An 18,972-nucleotide genomic window follows, 5' to 3' on the forward strand; every position below is an offset into this window, starting at 1 on the left:
TATAGTCGTTCCCTCTGGGACTTTTTTGAAACACTTTAAATCACTTTAAAAGAGTGTGTGGGCCTGCCCACAAAGGGCCCCTTTTTGGCCCATACATTCAAACCGGACCTCCGATATCGTATACGTGTGAGACTCTAAAGTCTATATTTATGTAGACATTATTTATAGAAACTATAATATGACTACAAGTAGAAAAAAGCCAATGTGCAACACACATTACACAATGTTACAGATGTTTCAACTCCTAATAAATCATTTTTGTTTCCCCTCCCACGTGGTTTATTTGACTCGCTAAAGTTCCAAGTACAAACTCCAAAATGCCGACTGTAAAAAAACTGAACTGAATGCTGCCATTTGGCGGAAAGGAGGATTAAGTCAGTCTGTCAGATTAGCAAGTGATGTCATTTGTTTGCTACCCGCAGCCTTGAGCTAGCATGGCATCGAGGGATTCTTATTATACTGTACACTGTCAAGCTGCAGGAATGGAAGAAAACACTATGTATCTATAGATGTGTGGGAAACTGATTCATACCTGCCTGTTCCTTCCATAGTTGTTTTTGAATGTAAGGTTGGCATGGGCGCTGCCGTTCAAAGACAAACCAAAACACACACACACACACACACAGATAAGGGGAGAGCAAATTTGCCCACTTTGAAGCATTCATCTAATGTGGAGCTGTGCTGACAGATGGGCCCGGCGCGTTCAAAGCGGAGCTCACCCATTCGATAGCCAAACAGGTCAAGCCAAAGGGATGCAGGGGGAGAGGCGCCCCTGTGCAGGCTAGGAGCAAAGGTTCCGCCAGAACCGCCACCACAGCTGGGACTCACCCCCGCCCCCATCTACCCTTCCCACACACGCCGAGACTATATTTGCTCTTTTTGCGAGCCAGGCAAAGCAGACTGTGCGCAGTTACCCTTCCCAAACATTGTAATCAGCATTTGTTTAGTGTTTATTAAATGTACTGAAGACGCTCGAGGGCCCGGTTGTCCTTCCTTCGTCCCAGTGGCCGAGTGCACGATGTGAAGCCCATACTGAGTGGGGGTGCAAGGAATCCTGCTGCTGCTGCCTTTGACAACCTGATTTAGAGGTGCTTTCTTTTACCTCTGACACGCAGTTTCAGCCTGCCTTCGTCTACTGCGGGCTTGGGAGAGGAAAAGTGATGCTTATCCTGAAAGCCTGTTATTTGTGTGTGTGTATCCGTGCACGCGTGTGTTCGCTCACTGCAAGCTGGCATTTCTTTCTAAGCCTCTCTCCTTTGTCAATCATCGAGATGTTGAAGGTTGCATGAGCACAGCAGATCCCGTCTACCTCTCCGGTTTACGTTCACGCACACAATAAAATACTGTTTGGAAGTGTGTGTCGTCCAGATGGAAATGCTTATTGAGTGCTGGTGTGCTGGCACATCTCTCTGCCTCACAAAAAAGAGGGAGTAAATAGAGGAGAGCGAGACGTAAAATCAAGAAGAAGTGGAAATCCTTTCCAATAGGCTTCCACCATATTTGTGTGTGTTGTTACAAGTGCATGTGTGAGCCCCCCCTCCCCTCCCCTAATCTTATCATGTTAGAGTGGAAGATTAGTCCTCCCTGATCTCATCTCTGCCTCCAAATTCCACAATCAGCCTTTTGTTCTTGGGCCGTATTGGCTCTCCCCTTGCGGCAAGGGAGCTAAAACACTCCTTCCTACGTACCCGCCCCCAAAAGCTTGTCCTCTGTGCCATTTTGAGTCTCTGCCTGTCAATGTCACACGGCTACCAGCACTGATTGACTATGCTGCGGCCCACCCCTGCCCCCGGGGGTGCTGCCTCACTAAGCTTCGAACTAAAGCGAACAGCTAGACATTCCTCGCTAACGATGAGCGGCTGCTGTCCGTTTATCTGCATGTGTTGCAGATCTGTCTTTTCTTCTTTACCTTTGGCTGCCAGTTCCTGAAGGAAGTCATAGATCCTGCTTGCTGATGTCACCGATGGAGGAGGCGGGCGGTCGGTCGGTCGGGCAGGCGGGTCACTAACAGAGTTAACAGAGGAAGAAGAGAGTGTTTGAAAAGCAGAGAAAATAAACAGAGGTTTCCTGTTAATGAGGTGCACTGGGGGCCTGGCGTGTGGGAGCAAGAGGCTCTGGTTTTGTTTAAAAGCAAAGCGCTCGTGTGACAGTGTGCAGCAGGAATGGCGGGCACGAGGTTTGCAGGTTACAGGTCGTCACAATGTTCCCTCCCACCCTCGCTTGCTTGCTCAGCAATAACTTTATTGGAAAGGCTGCCGTGAACAGATGTTAGGTAAAGACCTACACGGAAGAGTATTAGCCTCTCTGCTGGCTCTGCAATGAAAAGCACTCTATTGATTTCAGACTATGAGTGGAAACATGGAATTAATCTCACTCTTGTGCCCCCCCTCCCCCTTTTTTTTTCTTAGGACACGCCCTTAAATAACACGTGTATTTTCCTTCTTCCGTCTTAGCTTTGCATTGTGATGTGCGTAGACTGGGGCCCCAGCTATAGCGGTGACTGCACACACATGCAGCCACACAAAGAGAACTGCTCACCCATGATGGATTCAAGGGGCCAGGCACACTGAAGCCAGCAAGAGGGAGAATTAACTGACTCGCATAATGACCGTCTTGTTTCGGAGCACCACATGAAAGCCTCCATCAGCTTCTTTATTCATAAAGATCAACTTTGTATTTGTCTTAGGGGAATATTTCCAAAGTATTTCTGTGTGTAAGCGTTACATCCCTCCCTCCTTTGCTGGCTTTCTGAGCGTGGCCAAGAATGCCACAGGCCAAGATGAGCCCGTAAAGGGAGGGGGGAGCGCCATTGTGTTCAAGCCTAAAGCATGACTCTCAGATTTATATCTCCACACTCAATGAAGGGCTCGCCTTGTACCCTTGAGACTTTCAGTAAAGCAGAGGGACACTTGTATTTATAAGTCTGCCCCCCCCCCCCCCCACCTTAATCCAAGTCTCCGCCTACGCCTCTTTCTTTACCTTTTTTCATTTCTACCTCTCAGCACTGGCTTTGTTTTTAGGCCCCTCGGCTTGTGAGCAGCATTCCCAGGGTTGAGGGCTCAGGAGGAGGCAGGGCAGCGCCATGTTTAGCCTCTGGCGGGACGTACCGAGATGGCCGCCGTCGTCATACGGAGCTTTGATTTGCTCCGCAGTCGACCGGGAAGCGCTCCTTGTAGTTCATGGCGGCACTTTTTTTCTTTTCTCTGTTTTCTGTAATGGATGCAATAAAATCCGGGTCAATCCAAGTAATATTTTTATCAGGACTCTTAGCTGTTCAACACCCCCTTTAATTTACACTCCACGTTTTTATCGCCACATACTTTATAGTATTGTGATAATTGAAAGCCATGCTTCTCTCCCACATCCACTCCATATGTGGCACTCTCTCCTCTTCATCTCTCCTCCACTGTTGCCCAAGAGGGCTTAACGCCACTCTGAGCTTCCAAACAGCTATCTTGGATATCTATTTTGGACACTTCATGGCAAGGGGAAACATTTTACCCTTGTCTTTGCAATGCTCCTCTTCAAATTGTTTTTTTAACATGCACCTTTCTGTTTACGTACCCACATCTGGTGCTTTTTCAGGCATAAAATGAAATGTTCACCAAGCAAACGGGGAGCGTTCACACTCGTATTCATTATGTATAAGCACTGGATAACGGCTTGTTTTTTCTGTGCCCGTTCTAACGTCCAAAAGGCAATCATGCCTATAAAGTCGATAGACACGGAGGAAATCGGGTGGGTGGGCAAACTGCTGGACGGGGGGAGCTCATGACGTCACTGCGCAGATATCTTCACACTCGGCTGAGGTTCTGTCTCAGTCCATTAGTGTAGCGCTCTGTCGAGTCCAAGTGTGTGGTTGGTTATGTGTGAATACTGACAGTCACCCAGAGGAGTCAATGCAGCTGACTGAGTGCACAGCAGCTGCTGTTTAACACGTCCAGGCTCGCTTCCTCCACCCTGCTCAAGGTTGAGGAGAAGAAAATGGAGTGGAGGACTGGAATGAGAACGATTAAGTGGGGAAGGAGGGAGTTGGGGTGGAATGGGAAAAGCAGAGGTGGGCTTGAGGGCGATTTGCTCGGCTCTGCCTCCTCCCCAGTGACATAACTGAACAATGTACTCGAAATATCTTAACTCTGACCTCATGTTCCCCTCCATACAGATAGGATAAGACAGAAAGGGGACACTCACATTTCACTCATTTCCTTCTTTTCTCTGGTGCTGATAAGTGGTTGTTTAATGCACACCAGATAGTGTCACAGCCCAGCAGTGTCTGTAAATGTTCCGTCAAAACGACAGTGATGCTCACTTGAGTTTATGTGAAGGCACAATAATAACAGTAAAAAAAATCATAACATGAAATGGAAACAGTATTTTACCCTTTTCATGCCTCACCGCAATTTCTCCCCACCCTCCCTCCTCCTTTTCTTTTGACTGGCAATGATGTGAGGCGCTCTTCTCACCGCTGTGCCTCCACCTGCTGGTTCTTTAAGGAAGTACAAGAGTTTTATCAACTGCACTTTATAACAAGACCAGTAGGTGGTAGTCCATTGGTCTTAAATTCACAAAATGATGTAAGAATTGCTCACACAAATCATTACTTTGTTCATTGAGGGTAAAATGAAGCCCACTTGCTTCTGACAATAACTTTTCCACCCTATCATCCTTGAGCAAAGCTTTAAATGACTTGCAACCCCTTTTCAATTGATTGAAGTCTCCCTGCTTGCCACGTCAGCATCAGCCTGTGGGAACCCGACTCAATCCACAGCATCAATGTTGACAGAGGGTCAGACGGTGACGCTATGATCAAACAAAATGTTTTCTCTCTCTGTGTTGCAGAGTAAACGGGACCATCTGCTGATGAATGTGAAATGGTACTATCGCCAATCAGAAGTGCCCGACTCTGTCTACCAGCACCTGGTGCAGGATCGCAACAATGAGAATGGTGAGCCTACACACTGTTACACTAGTATCCCTCCAACACACACACACACACGCGCCTCTGTTCTCCAGATGTCCAAGGGTTACAGGAAGGAGCTGCAGGTTATATTTCAAAGAGAAAGCATGGCCCAGTGTCCTGGGCAGAGGAGCTAAATCAGTGGTGCTCCACTGTTCCCCTGGTAACACTCCTTCAGGCCACACAACAGTGCTGTCAAGTGTTAATAACCTGCAGTGCCATGTGGCCCTTGAGCGTACACACGCGCCGCAACACCAGTCACTCTCACTGTGATCGACTTGACCAGGAGCAAATACAATCCCTGTTTTCAACATTCTCAACAAAAGGGTGACAAGGATGGACCAACTGAGGCCCTAGGCACAAAAAGCCAGATGATTTAATCTCTGTACATGAGCGGTCAAACAAACAATCTTAAAAAAATAAACACCCCCCTCTAATAGAATAATATAAGTATATATATAAATAATAATAAGAATGTGTGGCTTTTTTCAAATCCCTGTTCAATTTATACTCACCAGCCATTCTAGTTTGTATTACTTGCCCCTCTGAGCGTTTCTATTTCAACTCAGTGTTTTAAAAAGAAGCTAATGTCAACACCTTTTTACAAGCTGCTCACCTGTTGACAAATCCTATTAGCGTCACCCCGGTGACTGCGCTGCTCTCAGTTTACCCTCCAGAATGCAAACACCTCTAAATATACTAAACTGTCCCAGAGCTGAGGTGAAATGGACCAACCAGCATAGTTCAGAGTAAACGGGGTCAAAGGCAAGGCTCGCCAGCAACCAAACTCATATTTTGGAGTCATCCACAGCAGGTTAGACGTATCAACATGGCGTTATGCCGTCCGTCCACACTGCGTCCTTGCAGTGGGGACGATGGATGATTAGGATTAATGTCATAAGGTCGTACTACAGTGGTCTCAGCATGGCACAACAACTCAGCTCATTCATCAAAGTCAGTCTCTATACTGCTGATGTGTCTTCAGCACCAGGGCTCATTTAAGGACTGCATATGATGACCTTTCTTCAGGGGGACGAACTTTATTGGCTTTATTGAATTATGGGGCATATTATTGACCTCTCTAAATGCACTTACAACTCGCAATATATAGAAAGATTTTGCTGATTATGTTAATTAAATATACGTGACATGTTTGCCTCTCCATGCTGAGCAGATAACATTCTCCATGTTTTTTTTTTCTTCCCTAGACTCCGGACGTGAGCTGGTTATCACAGACCCAGTGGTCAGGAGTCGAGAGCTCTTCATCTCTGACTATGTGGACACTTATCATGCTGCTGCTCTCAGGTACGCGCAAACGCTCCCGTATCTCGGCATGATTGCCCCACTCGCATACTCAATGTTATCTCCTGAAAAAATTGAAACTGCCGCAAATGCAATTCCCAAAACAACTTTGGACTGCGTTTTGAACTAAACATGACTACAAATTACAATGGCAACGTTCAAGATAAATCACAATGGTTTGGCATTGTGAAACGACGGCAGAAAGTAATCTAGGACTTCGGATTTGGTATTCATTGTATGAAGCAGTCACATATCATGCAGTTTGCAATACGTGTTGGCGAAGCGTCCACGCATTCATACTGAATAATAAACACAGACGATGAACCCCGGTTATTCTGCGTCTTTGTCTCCACACACAGCAATGCAAACGGACACTAGCTGTGTCTTTTCATTCTGAATGGGAAAAGTAATGCCTTCATGAAAAGATGAATTCCTTGGTTTTAAATATGATGTTGTGTGTTCATTCTGTCCAATCATCCACCCCCCTCCCACTTCTTTTTTTCCCCCTTAAGTAAAACCATCTGTGTGTGCACGTCTTCTAGAAACCACTGATTTCAGGGCAAATTAGCTGCGACTTGTCCTACATAGAGCACTCTTTGATTTCACTTTATATAAATGGGATGGCATTCCAGTGGGACGCTCTATTGCAGCAGATCTCTAAAGATGCAGTGCCCTTTAATTTTCTTCATGGAGGCGGTGTGTGATTGATGTCTGTGCGAGACAGCTTATCTTCACAATTATGCCCGTGTTGTCTGTGGTCAGACACTGGGGTGGGTGTCGTTGCACAAATAGTACCAAGATGTTGGTGCAAGGAGGAAGACGTCATCGCACACAGTGTTTCGCTAGTCTGGTCGCGGTGTTCCACTGCTAATTTATTTACTTGGGTACAGTACATCCCAAGACTGGCTGATTTGCTTTGAATTAGGCAGGCTTTAAAACACACGAGACCTCCCGCAAACTCACGGTTCAGCACACGCAGATTCGCAGATTGTTTTTGATTTTTTTCCTTCGATATTTAAAAAAAATTAAAACCAGTTCAGTACATATTGCCCATTGGCTGCTGGGATAGGCACCAGCAGCACACCTGCAACCCTTGAGGATAAAACGGTTCAGACAATTCAGACAATTTATGATTTTTTTTTTTTTTAATTTTGAATAGTTGTTGTATTCACCACTTTGTGTGTGTGTGTGTGTGTGTGTGTGTGTGTGCGTGTGCGTGTGCGTGTGTGCGTGCGCGCGTATATACATATTTACATATACATAATATACTATCTGTATGCAGTGTCTATCCTCTGCAATGTTATCTGATAATGTTTCTATGCTTTTCCTCAGGGGGAAATGCAACATTTCACATTTCTCCGACATTTTTGCTGCCAGGGAGTTCAAAGCCCGTATTGACTCCTTTTTCTATATCCTTGGATATAACCCCGAGACCAGGTGAGGAGCTTTCCTTTTCCCTATTAATAACCACCCTTGAAATAGCAAATGGCTACAATGAAGCAGAATAGATATGATTTACTAATTTTTGTAGGTTCATAATCCTTCACTATGTATTAAAATATGGATGACAGCTAGAGTTGGCCATTGCAAAAGTTTCCCGATTCCAATTCTTCTAGGCGTTACAATGAAAAAAGTCGGTATGGTTTAAATTAGGGCTGTCCAAATGACAGCCATCCATTTCTTAGCTCCCCGGATCATAGACTAAGATCAAATTTGACCCGGCCCATGTCATTTGTCTGCACTGGGTGGCAAATCCGTAGGTGGCTCGGTGGCGCACTGGGTAGCACGTCCGCCTCACAGTTAGGAGGGTGCGGGTTCGATTCCACCTCGCACCTCCCTGTGTGGAGTTTGCATGTTCTCCCCGGGCCCGCGTGGGTTTTCTCCGGGCACTCCGGTTTCCTCCCACATCCCAAAAACATGGTAGGCTGATTGAGCACTCCAAATTGTCCCTAGGTGTGAGTGCGAGTGCGAATGGTTGTTTGTCTCTGTGTGCCCTGCGATTGGCTGGCAACCGGTTCAGGGTGTCCCCCGCCTACTGCCCGATGACGCTGGGATAGGCTCCAGCGCACCCGCGACCCCCGTGGGGACTAAGCGGTACAGAAAATGGATGGATGGATATATTATTTATTTATTGATTGATTGATTGATTGATTATAGAGCAGTAGGAGAGTATTTAATGTCACACGCTAATTCAAAGAAGTCCAAATGCATTTATTATTTTTTTCAAATAAACAGTGCTGTTGTTTCACTTCCAATATGTAACATTCACAAATTGCACACAGGGCCTGGGGGGGGGGCATGGAAACAATGTTCAATAAACCCAAATAAAATATAGAACTAACTACACCACTCCAGGTCTACTATTTGTACAAATAAATCTCTCACTCAACCAGACGCTTTTCTTCAAATAACACATCATTTTGCTGGCAGTCGGGATAATAAATGCTCCTGCCATTATGTGGATAAATACAGTGCGCACAGTAATTTTTTAGGAGGAGCTGAATGGAGCATAATCCTTTTTCACTTTCTTGGGAGCCATGTTTCCAGGGGGGCAAAGAACCAAAGATGGAGCAAATAAGGTTTTAGACTTTTCTGAGCCGTCTGCATGGATGCTGTGACTGTCATAAACATTTTGTTTGTGAACCTTTTTGTTCGTGAACAGAGGTTGTTCTTCAGTAGAGAAAAATGGCCCCATCTGCTGGTCATGCTGGACACTGCCCTCCTTGCTGCTAATGTAGAGGCGTCCGTGTTTGTTATTACAGTCGAGTATCATTCATTCACATTTTGGAGCTTGTCACGTGTTGCACCGACGGTTGTTCGCTCTGTGAGGGTTGCCAATTGGAGGCACCCGCTCTCCGAGCTTTGTTCGTTCTTGTTCTGCCTCAATCATCTTCTCTCCCCTCCCTTCACTTCCTCTGCTCCACATGCTTGGTATTCCGAGCGGCGCTTCTGCAGCCTCGCAATTGCACCCGTGTTTATAATGGTGCATGCACACGGGGTGGGGGGACTGGGGGTTCGTGGGTGGAGAGGGGCACCGATTTCCGTCTCGTGCGTACGCGTGTCTGCGCCTCTGGTTGGCCGTCCGCCGCTGCGAGGTCGCGGCACATGCTCAGTGGCGTCCCCGTAAACAGCGAGGCGAGCTGGCGGCGCCGTTCTTGCTTGCGTGCGTGCGTGCGTACGTGCTGGCGCTCGCAGGCTGCGGAGGTCACGGCACAAACTCAGTGCGTGCCTCTCCATTTTGAGCTCCCACGCACATATAGGTGCGAGCGTGGTAGCGTTGCACACACGCAGTGTCACCCGCTAAAGAGGGCTCCATGTCCGACATGGACGACTTGTTCAGCCCGCGGAGGTAGGTGCGCGCTCTCCTCGAGCTCTCAGCAGCCCTGCTAATGTAGACTCCGCTTTTAAAAAAAGAAAAAGAAAATCTGTTGTCCGTTTGCTTCGTTGTCATTGTGCGTTCTTGCTCGCGCTACCGTAGAATCACACCTGTGATAACGTGTTTGTTGCTCGCTCGCTCGCTCGCTCGCGCAGGCAGGTAGGGGGGCATGCATGCGTTTACGCGACGGTCTAACATGCCGCGGAGGGTAGTGTAGTTCCATTTTGCAGCTCCTGTTTACAATCGGTTTTCATGGCGCTCAGCAGGCTGCACACAAAGCTCGACATCATCCACGCGTGGCGCCTGTCAAAACCATTCGAATTGGCTCTTCTCTTGTTTTTACTGCGCTGCAATTATGTCAGTGTGCCACACAGTCGCGCCGCTATTGGGTGAAATTGATCAAGGGGGCGGGGCTGCGCTTGATTACGCGTACACACAATGTCATGTTTGGATTTGAAACGCCTGTCATTAACAGCTGAGCTTGTTCCACGTACGTAGTTTATTAGATTGCGGCTCAATGCAGTGTATTTTAAGAAAAAAATTAATGCCATTGGATCTTGTTTATTTCAACAATGCAACCAGTTTGTGCATCACCTAATGTGACCTGTAAAGTAAAAAAAAAAATCAATTAAAAATGCTATTAATAATTTATGAATTAATGAAAAATGTGTGTAGGAGATGTACCCAGTGCTAGTTCAAGCCATCTAATTCCATACTAATACAGTGAACCCCATCCTAGTTGTGGATTACTATCCCCCAATCACCTTTTAATCACCCCCAAAAGCCCGGAACCGATCCTTACCTGAAAAACTCACACTTTATTTTTTGTGCACTTTGTAACGCTCTAACATGCCACACAATAATGATGTTTCCATCCAAATGCTTCAGAATTCTTAAGCCAGTTTAGTGAAAATGTGCTAAACATACATGCAATTTATGCCCATTTCCATTTGTTGTCATTTTGCCAATACTGAAAGGAGATGAGACTATGCCATGAGTGATGTCATATGAGAGCGTCTCTCTGAAACAATAAACTCGCCCGAGTGACAACAAACGTGACAGACTGACCTTTCAGTGTTTCGAAGAATACTCAATTGTGCCAGCATTCACCCCATACTGAGCCGTCATAAAAAAGAGATTGGAAAAAAGAAGAGGAAGAAAAAAAATCAGAAATATTTCAATTTCTTCATTCCCCTAAACCACAGGTGTCAAACTCAAGGCCCGGGGGCCAGATACGGCCCGCCACATCATTTTATGTGGCCCGCGAAGACAAATTGTGCATCAAATTTGTGTCATTACTAGAATTGCAAATTGTCTTCACTTTTAATAATATCTTCTTTTTTAAATATTTGACCAGTTTTTACTCGTCTGATTTGAAAACGAGTTGTCAGTTTGTTTAGAAGCTTTTACTGTATATAATATGAGGTGCTCATACATTTATTTGGGTTGACAGTCATAATGGCCCTCCGAAAGAAGCTATGACTACAATGCGGCCCGCGAAAAAAATGAGTTTGACACCCCTGACGGATTTAGGGCCTAAACCTTAATTGTCCGTCACTATTTTTTTGTGATTACAATTTTTATGTGTAATGCAACATCTGGTCAAAACGTGCAATGTGGTATCTGCTCCTCTTGTTTATTCACAATACCTGGTTCCAGAGCCAAAGTTTGCATTTTCCTTTTGTGAAAAATCCACCCCCTCCAAGCACAAAAAAGTGTTTTTGTGAATTTTAGATTTTTTTTTTTGCAACTCTCAAGCGTTTCCATTCAGTTTTATTTGTTTTGAAAATATCAAATAAAAATAAGTGGATGAAAACCCCACTTAATCTAAGAAAAAAATATCTATATTTTTGTCAAAATAGTTGACATTGCATAATTTTCCATGGCACACCTGATGATCTCTCATAGCACACTAATGTGCCGGGGCACACTTGTTAGAAATCGCTGCTCTACAGTAGGCTATCGGAAGTATCTGGTGGTAAAGTGTCTGGTTTGTCATAAAAATCATTTAGAAAATATTTTTGCACACACCAAGCAGCAGACAGTCCTGAAATTGCTGTAGAAGGAATGTCCTAAGCTGCTGACAGCATGTCTCGCTTACAGGTTCAATTCACTGTCCTGTTTGTCACTGTGAGGAACAGCAGGCCTGCTGAAAAGAATTTTGGATCAAATAAGAATCTGTCTGCTGGATCTAAAGCTTGCATGCAGCAGTACCGTAAAGACACTAGCAGGCCTCTCATGTTTCAGCCAAGCCCCGATGATGGAGTGCGAGCTTCTCGGGGTGCAAATCACACTGACACATTCTGGGCTGCCCTGCGCACGGCTCTCTGAAAATCAGCGCTGTTACCTAGGCAACCGAAGGAAAAGGCTTTTCAAAAGGAAAAGCTAGTCATTTTCTTTAATCCACTGCAGCTGGAGATTCGGAACACTATTATTAAAGTGCAGTTGCTATGGCTACCGACATTTGTACCAGCAGCCGTTGCAGAGGCCCTTGTAGAACCCCCCCCCCCCATCCGAACCCCAGACTCGGTTTTATGGATGCATTCCCAATATCAAGCCTACAAATGTGTTGTGGTCCTTCTCATTGTGTTGGCACATTTAAGAGTGGTTTGAGTTTCGCAGTAAAGCACAGACTTATTCATCAAGTACAATGCATGCTGCGTTCTTTCAGCTAACTGAAAGGCTTCCAAGTAGATCCTGTATGTCGTTTCAATCGGCTCTCTTTTGTCTCCTCAGGCGGCTCAACAGCACTCAGGGGGAAATCCGGGTGGGCCCCAGTCACCAAGTAAGTCATTGCACCTGACAAAAGTGCGTAAGCTACCTTTCCATTGGAAAATGTCAAAAGTTTAATATCTCGGGCATTATACAGCTAAAATATACTTTCAGTGAATCTAATTAAAAGGCATAGAAAATATCCGGCATAGCCTATTCAACAACATTCAATGTAAGTGATAGGCTATAACCTATTTAGTGCAAAATATACCTGTAAGACATTTGACTGCGAGTGCAAATAAGGTAAAACATTTTGTTTATTACGATTGCTCCCTATGGAAAAAAAGAGAAAAGAAAAAAATCCTCCCACTAAGCAGCAGAAACGGGACAATCCAGAAATCCAGATGGTAGGAGCCGACCAACATTTCTTGGCACTGTCTGCTGAGCCCAGGAGATGCTTGAAATTAACAGAATTATTTCAAATAGTGTTAGACATAGATTCCTCCTCCAAATTCGGATTATGAATACATTCAAACAAAAGAAATAGAAAATTAATAGAAATATCTCTTAAAATCTTGGGATGCTTGTGGAGGGGTGGCAAATTCTTGTCATTTCAACAAAAATACATCATTTGGCCATGGTTTGAGTTGTTTTGAGCTTTGGTGATTTTATCATTTAACACAATCGATCAATTTGAAATAATAAAAAAAATACTATAGTAATATCTGCCTCCTGAAGAGTAGTAATATTCTGTTATATTATAATGATATTATTATGCTTGGTGCACAGAAGGACCCACTTAATAAAGTTGCCGCATCTGCGTCTCATTGTGCCCGCCGTCCTCTTGTACGCCGCCGCCCTCGATCAGGCACGCAGACTGAAATGTTGATGACGGGTTGGAAAGCTGATATTTTCTTCAAGCCTGCCTGCTATTTGTAGTGTGACACCATCTGTTCTTCTCCTAATTAGGCCAAGCTTCCAGAGCTGCAGCCTTTCCCCTCCTCTGGTGGCCAGGCCGTGACGGAGAACGAGGAGCTGGTCTGGATGCCGGGGGTCAACGACTGTGACCTTCTTATGTACCTCAGAGCTGCGAGGTGAGCCTGAGTCTCATTCCTCAGGGTCACCCGAGGGTGTTTGATTATACAATGTAAAATTCTTATATATTTTTTTAAGTTACACAAATCAAATTTCATTTGATTGCACTTTATTATGATTTATTTTCACTAGCCCCTGAGAGACAATATTTGTCGCTCAAGGGACATTGCAACGCTTCATTCATATTGACCATTTGCCTCATCCACAGGAGCATGGCTGCCTTTGCAGGGATGTGTGACGGAGGCTCAACAGAGGATGGATGTCTTGCAGCCTCTCGAGATGACACTACATTAAACGCACTCAACACTGTAAGGACAATCATTCTAAATACTGGGTTTCATGTAGGTAGTGAAAAAGGCCGTCGTAAAGTTTGAATCACCACGGGTCTACTCATTGCAGATGTGCTCCAGTGATGGTAATAATACGGCCCCCGAGCCAGTAGAGCAGCCCTCGTGTAGTAAACTCTCCCTCGGGGGCTTCTTAACACCTCAGCTGTAATGAGAGATGTGTCTGTCACTCTGAATTTAAATCTAGAGGTATAAAATCCTATGGAGGAGATGAGGGGAGTCATAAACAGGGCATTTGTATTCCAACTCTATAAACCGGCGCATTAACGAAGCCGGCTGGTCATTCATTGTCTGTCAACCTTCCTCTGAGGATTTGCAATTCCAATGAGTTGTACATATTTTTTCCTCCAAGGAATAGCCTTACTAATGTCTATTTTTCAGTCAATTTAACGTGACACCAGGCTCAAAGCTGCATTGCGACTTCCTTTGTCTCTGTGTTGTTTGGCATCTCGGCTTTTCCTTTCATGATCAAGCTGAGGTTTCTGAGACTTTCCATTCTTTGATATATACTTTGTAGTCTGTAATAATGTCGGAACGCAATAAAAGACACACACACACACACACACAAACAGATGAGAGGAATGCTTCCACTGGGACTTAAATTGCAAAAGACACAGGAAATACCATAAATAAAGCAAACAACTCGGGAGAAAAAGGTACTCCCAGAAACCTTTTTTTAGATCAAGAAAAAAAAATTGATGATTAAAAATAATGACAGGATGTAATAAATTTGTAAGCGAGCAGGGTCTTAAAATTTTACACTCTTCATAATAAAAGTCTGCTACATTTAATTGCATATTTTAAAACATTTTTTTTTTTTTTTTACCTGTTTCCCACAGCTTCACGAGAGCAGCTATGATGCCGGCAAAGCTCTCCAGCGCCTGGTGAAGAAACCAGTGCCAAAGTTGATAGAGAAGTGCTGGTCCGAGGATGAAGTGGTAAGAGAAGCACAGCGGCCATTTGGCAACACATGCTTGCGATGCTTAAAGTGAATTCTTGAAGGGATGCTTGTCTCTTCAGCTTGTTCTCACTGTTGCATGTTATTGTTGCATTGCATGTTGAGCAGCTGACAAAGACCAGTTCATGCCTGTGGAGGGCGCTGTTGAGATCAAGTTGAAGTGGTGCTTTTGGCCCTAGTCCCCAGACATCAGGCAAAGCACTTCCCAGCTCCTCCCACCCTTAAGAGCAGCTGCATCCGGTTTATCACCCACAGAATAAATCTTTAGGGTAGCTGGCTGGAAAGGGTACAGGCTCAGAGCTGGTAATCCTATCACCTATTTGAATTTAGATGTGCTTTTTGAGACAGCTGTTGAAGGAATGGAATAAGAAAATGGCGGATAGGAAGCAAAGGGACAACATGCCGCACCTAAATAGTCCCCCCTTCTTTGTTCTTTTAGTGAAGCACATTCACCGCATTGCTTCTGTGGGGTCTTGTCCCTCCTCTTTTCTCCGTTTTTTTTTTAAGCTTGGCCTCCTTTTCTTTAGTTTTGTGTCTCGTGGCTCAGATGCAGTGCGAGCGAAGCAGTATTCTTTTGTGCCTAATTGAGCACGATGGGCACATTTTTAAAAAGCCAAGCTGACAGCAGGTATTTCAGTCAGCCATCCTTATGTTGGCCCAGTTAGGAGTTCTTGTTACGCTTTCACACTTGCAGACAGGCACCAGGATAAACTGCGATGGAAACACGCAGGAATGTTGACACTCCATCGGGTGCTAATCGCCTGCACTTGTAGTATCTGCGTGTCGTATGGAGACAGGCCATTTATACAGCAACTTGAGGGCAGTTGGATATCCAGTAGGTCCTGGCGATCTGCTCACCAGTTGTGCCTTTTCAGCCTCGTGAGCTCGAGGGACACACGTCAATTTCAGTTTAGCCCACGGCATCTCCTCATTTATTTATCACCGGCCGTGCCTTCCTTTTCCATGGCTTCTCCTCCAGGTTGAGCTTGGTTATCCTTCCCTGCTCTTCCTCCCCACCCCCCTCCTCTGTACTTATGAGAGATGTGAATACTAGTGACAGCGGGTGCCGCTGGAATGATAGCAGTGGCCTGTCTCCAAGGTCACTTGTCAGCCTCCCTCCCCTCCTCCACTTTGACTTGCCTTGCCCTCACACTTCTCTCAGGCAGCAGCTGCTGACACATAATCCTGGACCTCCACATATCTGACCGTCATTCCTGCACAGAGTATATGTCATCATGAGTAGATTTGAATAGATTGATGTTCTACCATTATTCTAACTAAAAATTACATTATCAGGCACCGTGGACAATTGGTGGGCTACCACCAGCCATTTTCACACTGTATTCCCAGTCAATTGAGGCATCAAAAGCTTAACAGGGCCTTTATCTCTTCCAGACATCGAAACAGGACATGGGCGTGTTCAAAAGATGTTGTGGCTTGAACCTTTAGGATAATTAGATAGGTGGCTCCATCAGCGCAAATGCGACATCTGCTTTCAGCACTAAAGTGCATGTATTTCTGGAAAAAATAATTAAACATAAAAAGAACCGCTCTGAAATTCAATTAAAACTAAAGGTGCTATGATTAATCAATTAATTAAAAACTAATTGATTATTAAATTAATCCACAATGAATTTGGATAACCCATTAATGGTTTAGATACCTATTTTGATTTAAAATGGTCCAAATCTAAGAATTTCAGTTTAACAGTAAGTATTCTCTGATTGCTGTCATTCTCCATGAAAGCAGACTGATTATCTTTGTATTGAATCAAAACATTTGAGTGTACTTTGGAAAACAGTGATCAACATTAAACATGAACTAAATCAAAAATTAAATAACAATTCTGTACTATTGTCCTGTTTTTGAATTGAGGTATTGAGATTATCGTCCAGTTAATTGACAAAATATTCAATAGATTAATCCATTTGTATTAATTAGCAATTAATCAATCAAACAAAATCAGACAAAACTGAAAATGAACTAAATTCCAAAACTATTTTAACCCTCTTGTGACATAACATCTTTCTAATTTAAAAACTCGCCAGAAGGCATTGCGACTCAGCAGACCAGTCAAATTGTAGCCTATGCAATTACTAGCAAATTGTGTTTTATCAAATGGAACTAATGGAATCAATGAATCGTTCAAGCTTATTAGAGAAGTACTTGAAAATTTAAAAAAATAACAATTGCTTGTATGTCCTAGAATAAGGCTCCTTGACATCGTCATGCATATTGCATGTCAAAGAAAACAACCTGCATTGTTGCTGGAATGGACATCTTGCCATAATGAAAAATCATTCAGTACCCACCATTGTCAGACCCTTTTTTTAAGTCTTGAAAAAAATACAAGCAAGTACCTGGCATTGAACGTGCGTGCAGCGTCTGAAAAGACGTATATGTCTTTGGGAGTGAAGGAGTTGTTAATGTTTTGAAACATTTCCTTTGTTTTGCCATCACACCAAAATGTTGCTGTTGTAAGCAAAATACAATGAAAGCTCACTTGATGCTTGCCAATAATGCCAACAACAGGCGCTGCCATGTAAACAAAATAGCAGTTGCAGCAGTCTGTGGCTGTGTCAGAGATCTATGACTGCGGTAGGGCTGTAGGTCTATATTCCTCAGCCAGCCGCATTGTGCCACGGCTTATCTCCGCCTGTGTCTTCAGCTGATGGATGCCCCGAGCTGGCTGCCAACAGTGCTGAGGTGGGAGGCAGACTTTAAATGAGGTGATTTTTGTGTGGTCTACAGAGGGAGCTCTATGTGTACATGTATGTACGGTATAGGTACCAGTACCCTCTCATGATTTTTAGGGGACATAAATGACTTTGGCTGTGAGCTAGTAGTCCCTTTTGTACTGATGTTTTGAATTTTTATCATGGTATCGTTTCACTACAGGCATCGAGGTACTTCATGCCCATGTAGTATTGAAGTCAATATTTTGGTATCATGCCACCACCACTTGTGCACAATCTGAGCCATACCAAGGAGACAAACAATGTTCACTCTGAAAACTACATATGAAATATCTTAACCAACTAAAAGGCATTTATTTGACGAAAGGGTAAAATTGTGGTCATGTTGGGACTTCTTGTCATATAAGAGCCAATCATATTAAAAATAGCGGTGCTTCTTGGCTTTGGGTGGCCGTGCACCATCGCCCCCTGGCTCCCTAGGTTTATACACTTCCAGCTCAGCAAGCTTGGCGTTTAACAAGTCGGCTATAATGGATCCATAATGCATGAAAGGGGTTTTGTTGGGCAAGGCCGGACTTGCAATAGTGTTCTCACAAAATAGCAGTCATAATGTAATGCAATCGTGATACAGCTTAGTGATGATTATGTACACGTTATCCAAACCAGTTTTGCAACTTCCAGCAATGAACTAAAAACCAGGAAGTGCGCACATGCAACAAAGACTTATTGAGGTTTTTTTTTATGTTCCCTCTCCACCTCACAATGGAGAGGGGAAACTTGGGGCGGACCTGTTTCTGCACAGCGGCTGGCCATTTGGTAGCACTCCCAGCCTTAACCCCCCTCCCTCCCTCTTCCTCTCCCTCATTCTCCGTCTCCAGCAAACCCCTCCTCCGGTACTGTGTTGCCCAGCAACGGAGGGCTGGAGCAATAGGAGCAGGGGCAGAGTGATTCAGGGAGCAGATTGGTGGATGATTTATTAGCTGGGCTGGAAAGCAGTGAGCTGAAATGGAGTCTTAAAGTGGAGCCGACATGTAGAGAGGGAGGAGGGAGCCAGCAAGAGAAAGAAAATTGAAGTGAAGAGGAGCAGGGGGGAGCCCATGACAGATTGTGTAAATTATATAGTTGGGAACATAATTAAGGTGACATAATTAGGACAGACATAGAAACCGAATTGAACCTCAAGGCTATAGGAGGCGTTACATGGAAATACATCAAAACTTATTCCTAGTAGGCTATTGAAATATCAAGGAATTCTTTTCGATAGGATATTCAAATCGCAGGGAATTCTCTATTCCTTAGTCACTATTTTCTATTTCGCCATTGCATGTTTAAAATCCTTAAGGTTTTCGTCGACAAATGGTCAATATTCTTTTGCCTTTATTTGTCATACTCAATGGCCAAATGTCAGCACGAGTTGGTTGTACTTTTGTGTTGCTAACCTCAGCCCTCGGGGTGTGGTTGGAGGCAATAAAGCTTGGCCTGAGTATGTCAGTTGGAGATGGCGCCATCTGCTGGTTAATCAGATACCC

General features: G+C 44.4%; 1 protein-coding gene across 7 annotated transcripts in view; it reads left to right on the plus strand.

Annotated features, from left to right (window-relative positions):
* The window catches only part of rerea (arginine-glutamic acid dipeptide (RE) repeats a), a 116,569-nt gene that overhangs the window by 81,478 nt on the left and 16,119 nt on the right, over nucleotides 1-18,972 (plus strand). For 5 of the 7 annotated variants that reach the window (XM_037272545.1, XM_037272528.1, XM_037272553.1 and 2 more), the window contains exons 4-10: nucleotides 4,840-4,945; nucleotides 6,166-6,262; nucleotides 7,592-7,696; nucleotides 12,372-12,420; nucleotides 13,317-13,441; nucleotides 13,651-13,750; nucleotides 14,629-14,727. In XM_037272545.1, coding sequence (XP_037128440.1) covers nucleotides 4,840-4,945; nucleotides 6,166-6,262; nucleotides 7,592-7,696; nucleotides 12,372-12,420; nucleotides 13,317-13,441; nucleotides 13,651-13,750; nucleotides 14,629-14,727 — 681 coding nt within the window. Of the gene's footprint in view, nucleotides 1-4,839; nucleotides 4,946-6,165; nucleotides 6,263-7,591; nucleotides 7,697-9,362; nucleotides 9,609-12,371; nucleotides 12,421-13,316; nucleotides 13,442-13,650; nucleotides 13,751-14,628; nucleotides 14,728-18,972 lie in introns of those variants that run through there. The other 2 variants (XM_037272571.1, XM_037272582.1) reach the window with 2 other exon arrangements.

Source organism: Syngnathus acus, chromosome 2, assembly GCF_901709675.1.
Source record: "Syngnathus acus chromosome 2, fSynAcu1.2, whole genome shotgun sequence".
NCBI classification, from domain to species: domain Eukaryota; kingdom Metazoa; phylum Chordata; class Actinopteri; order Syngnathiformes; family Syngnathidae; genus Syngnathus; species Syngnathus acus.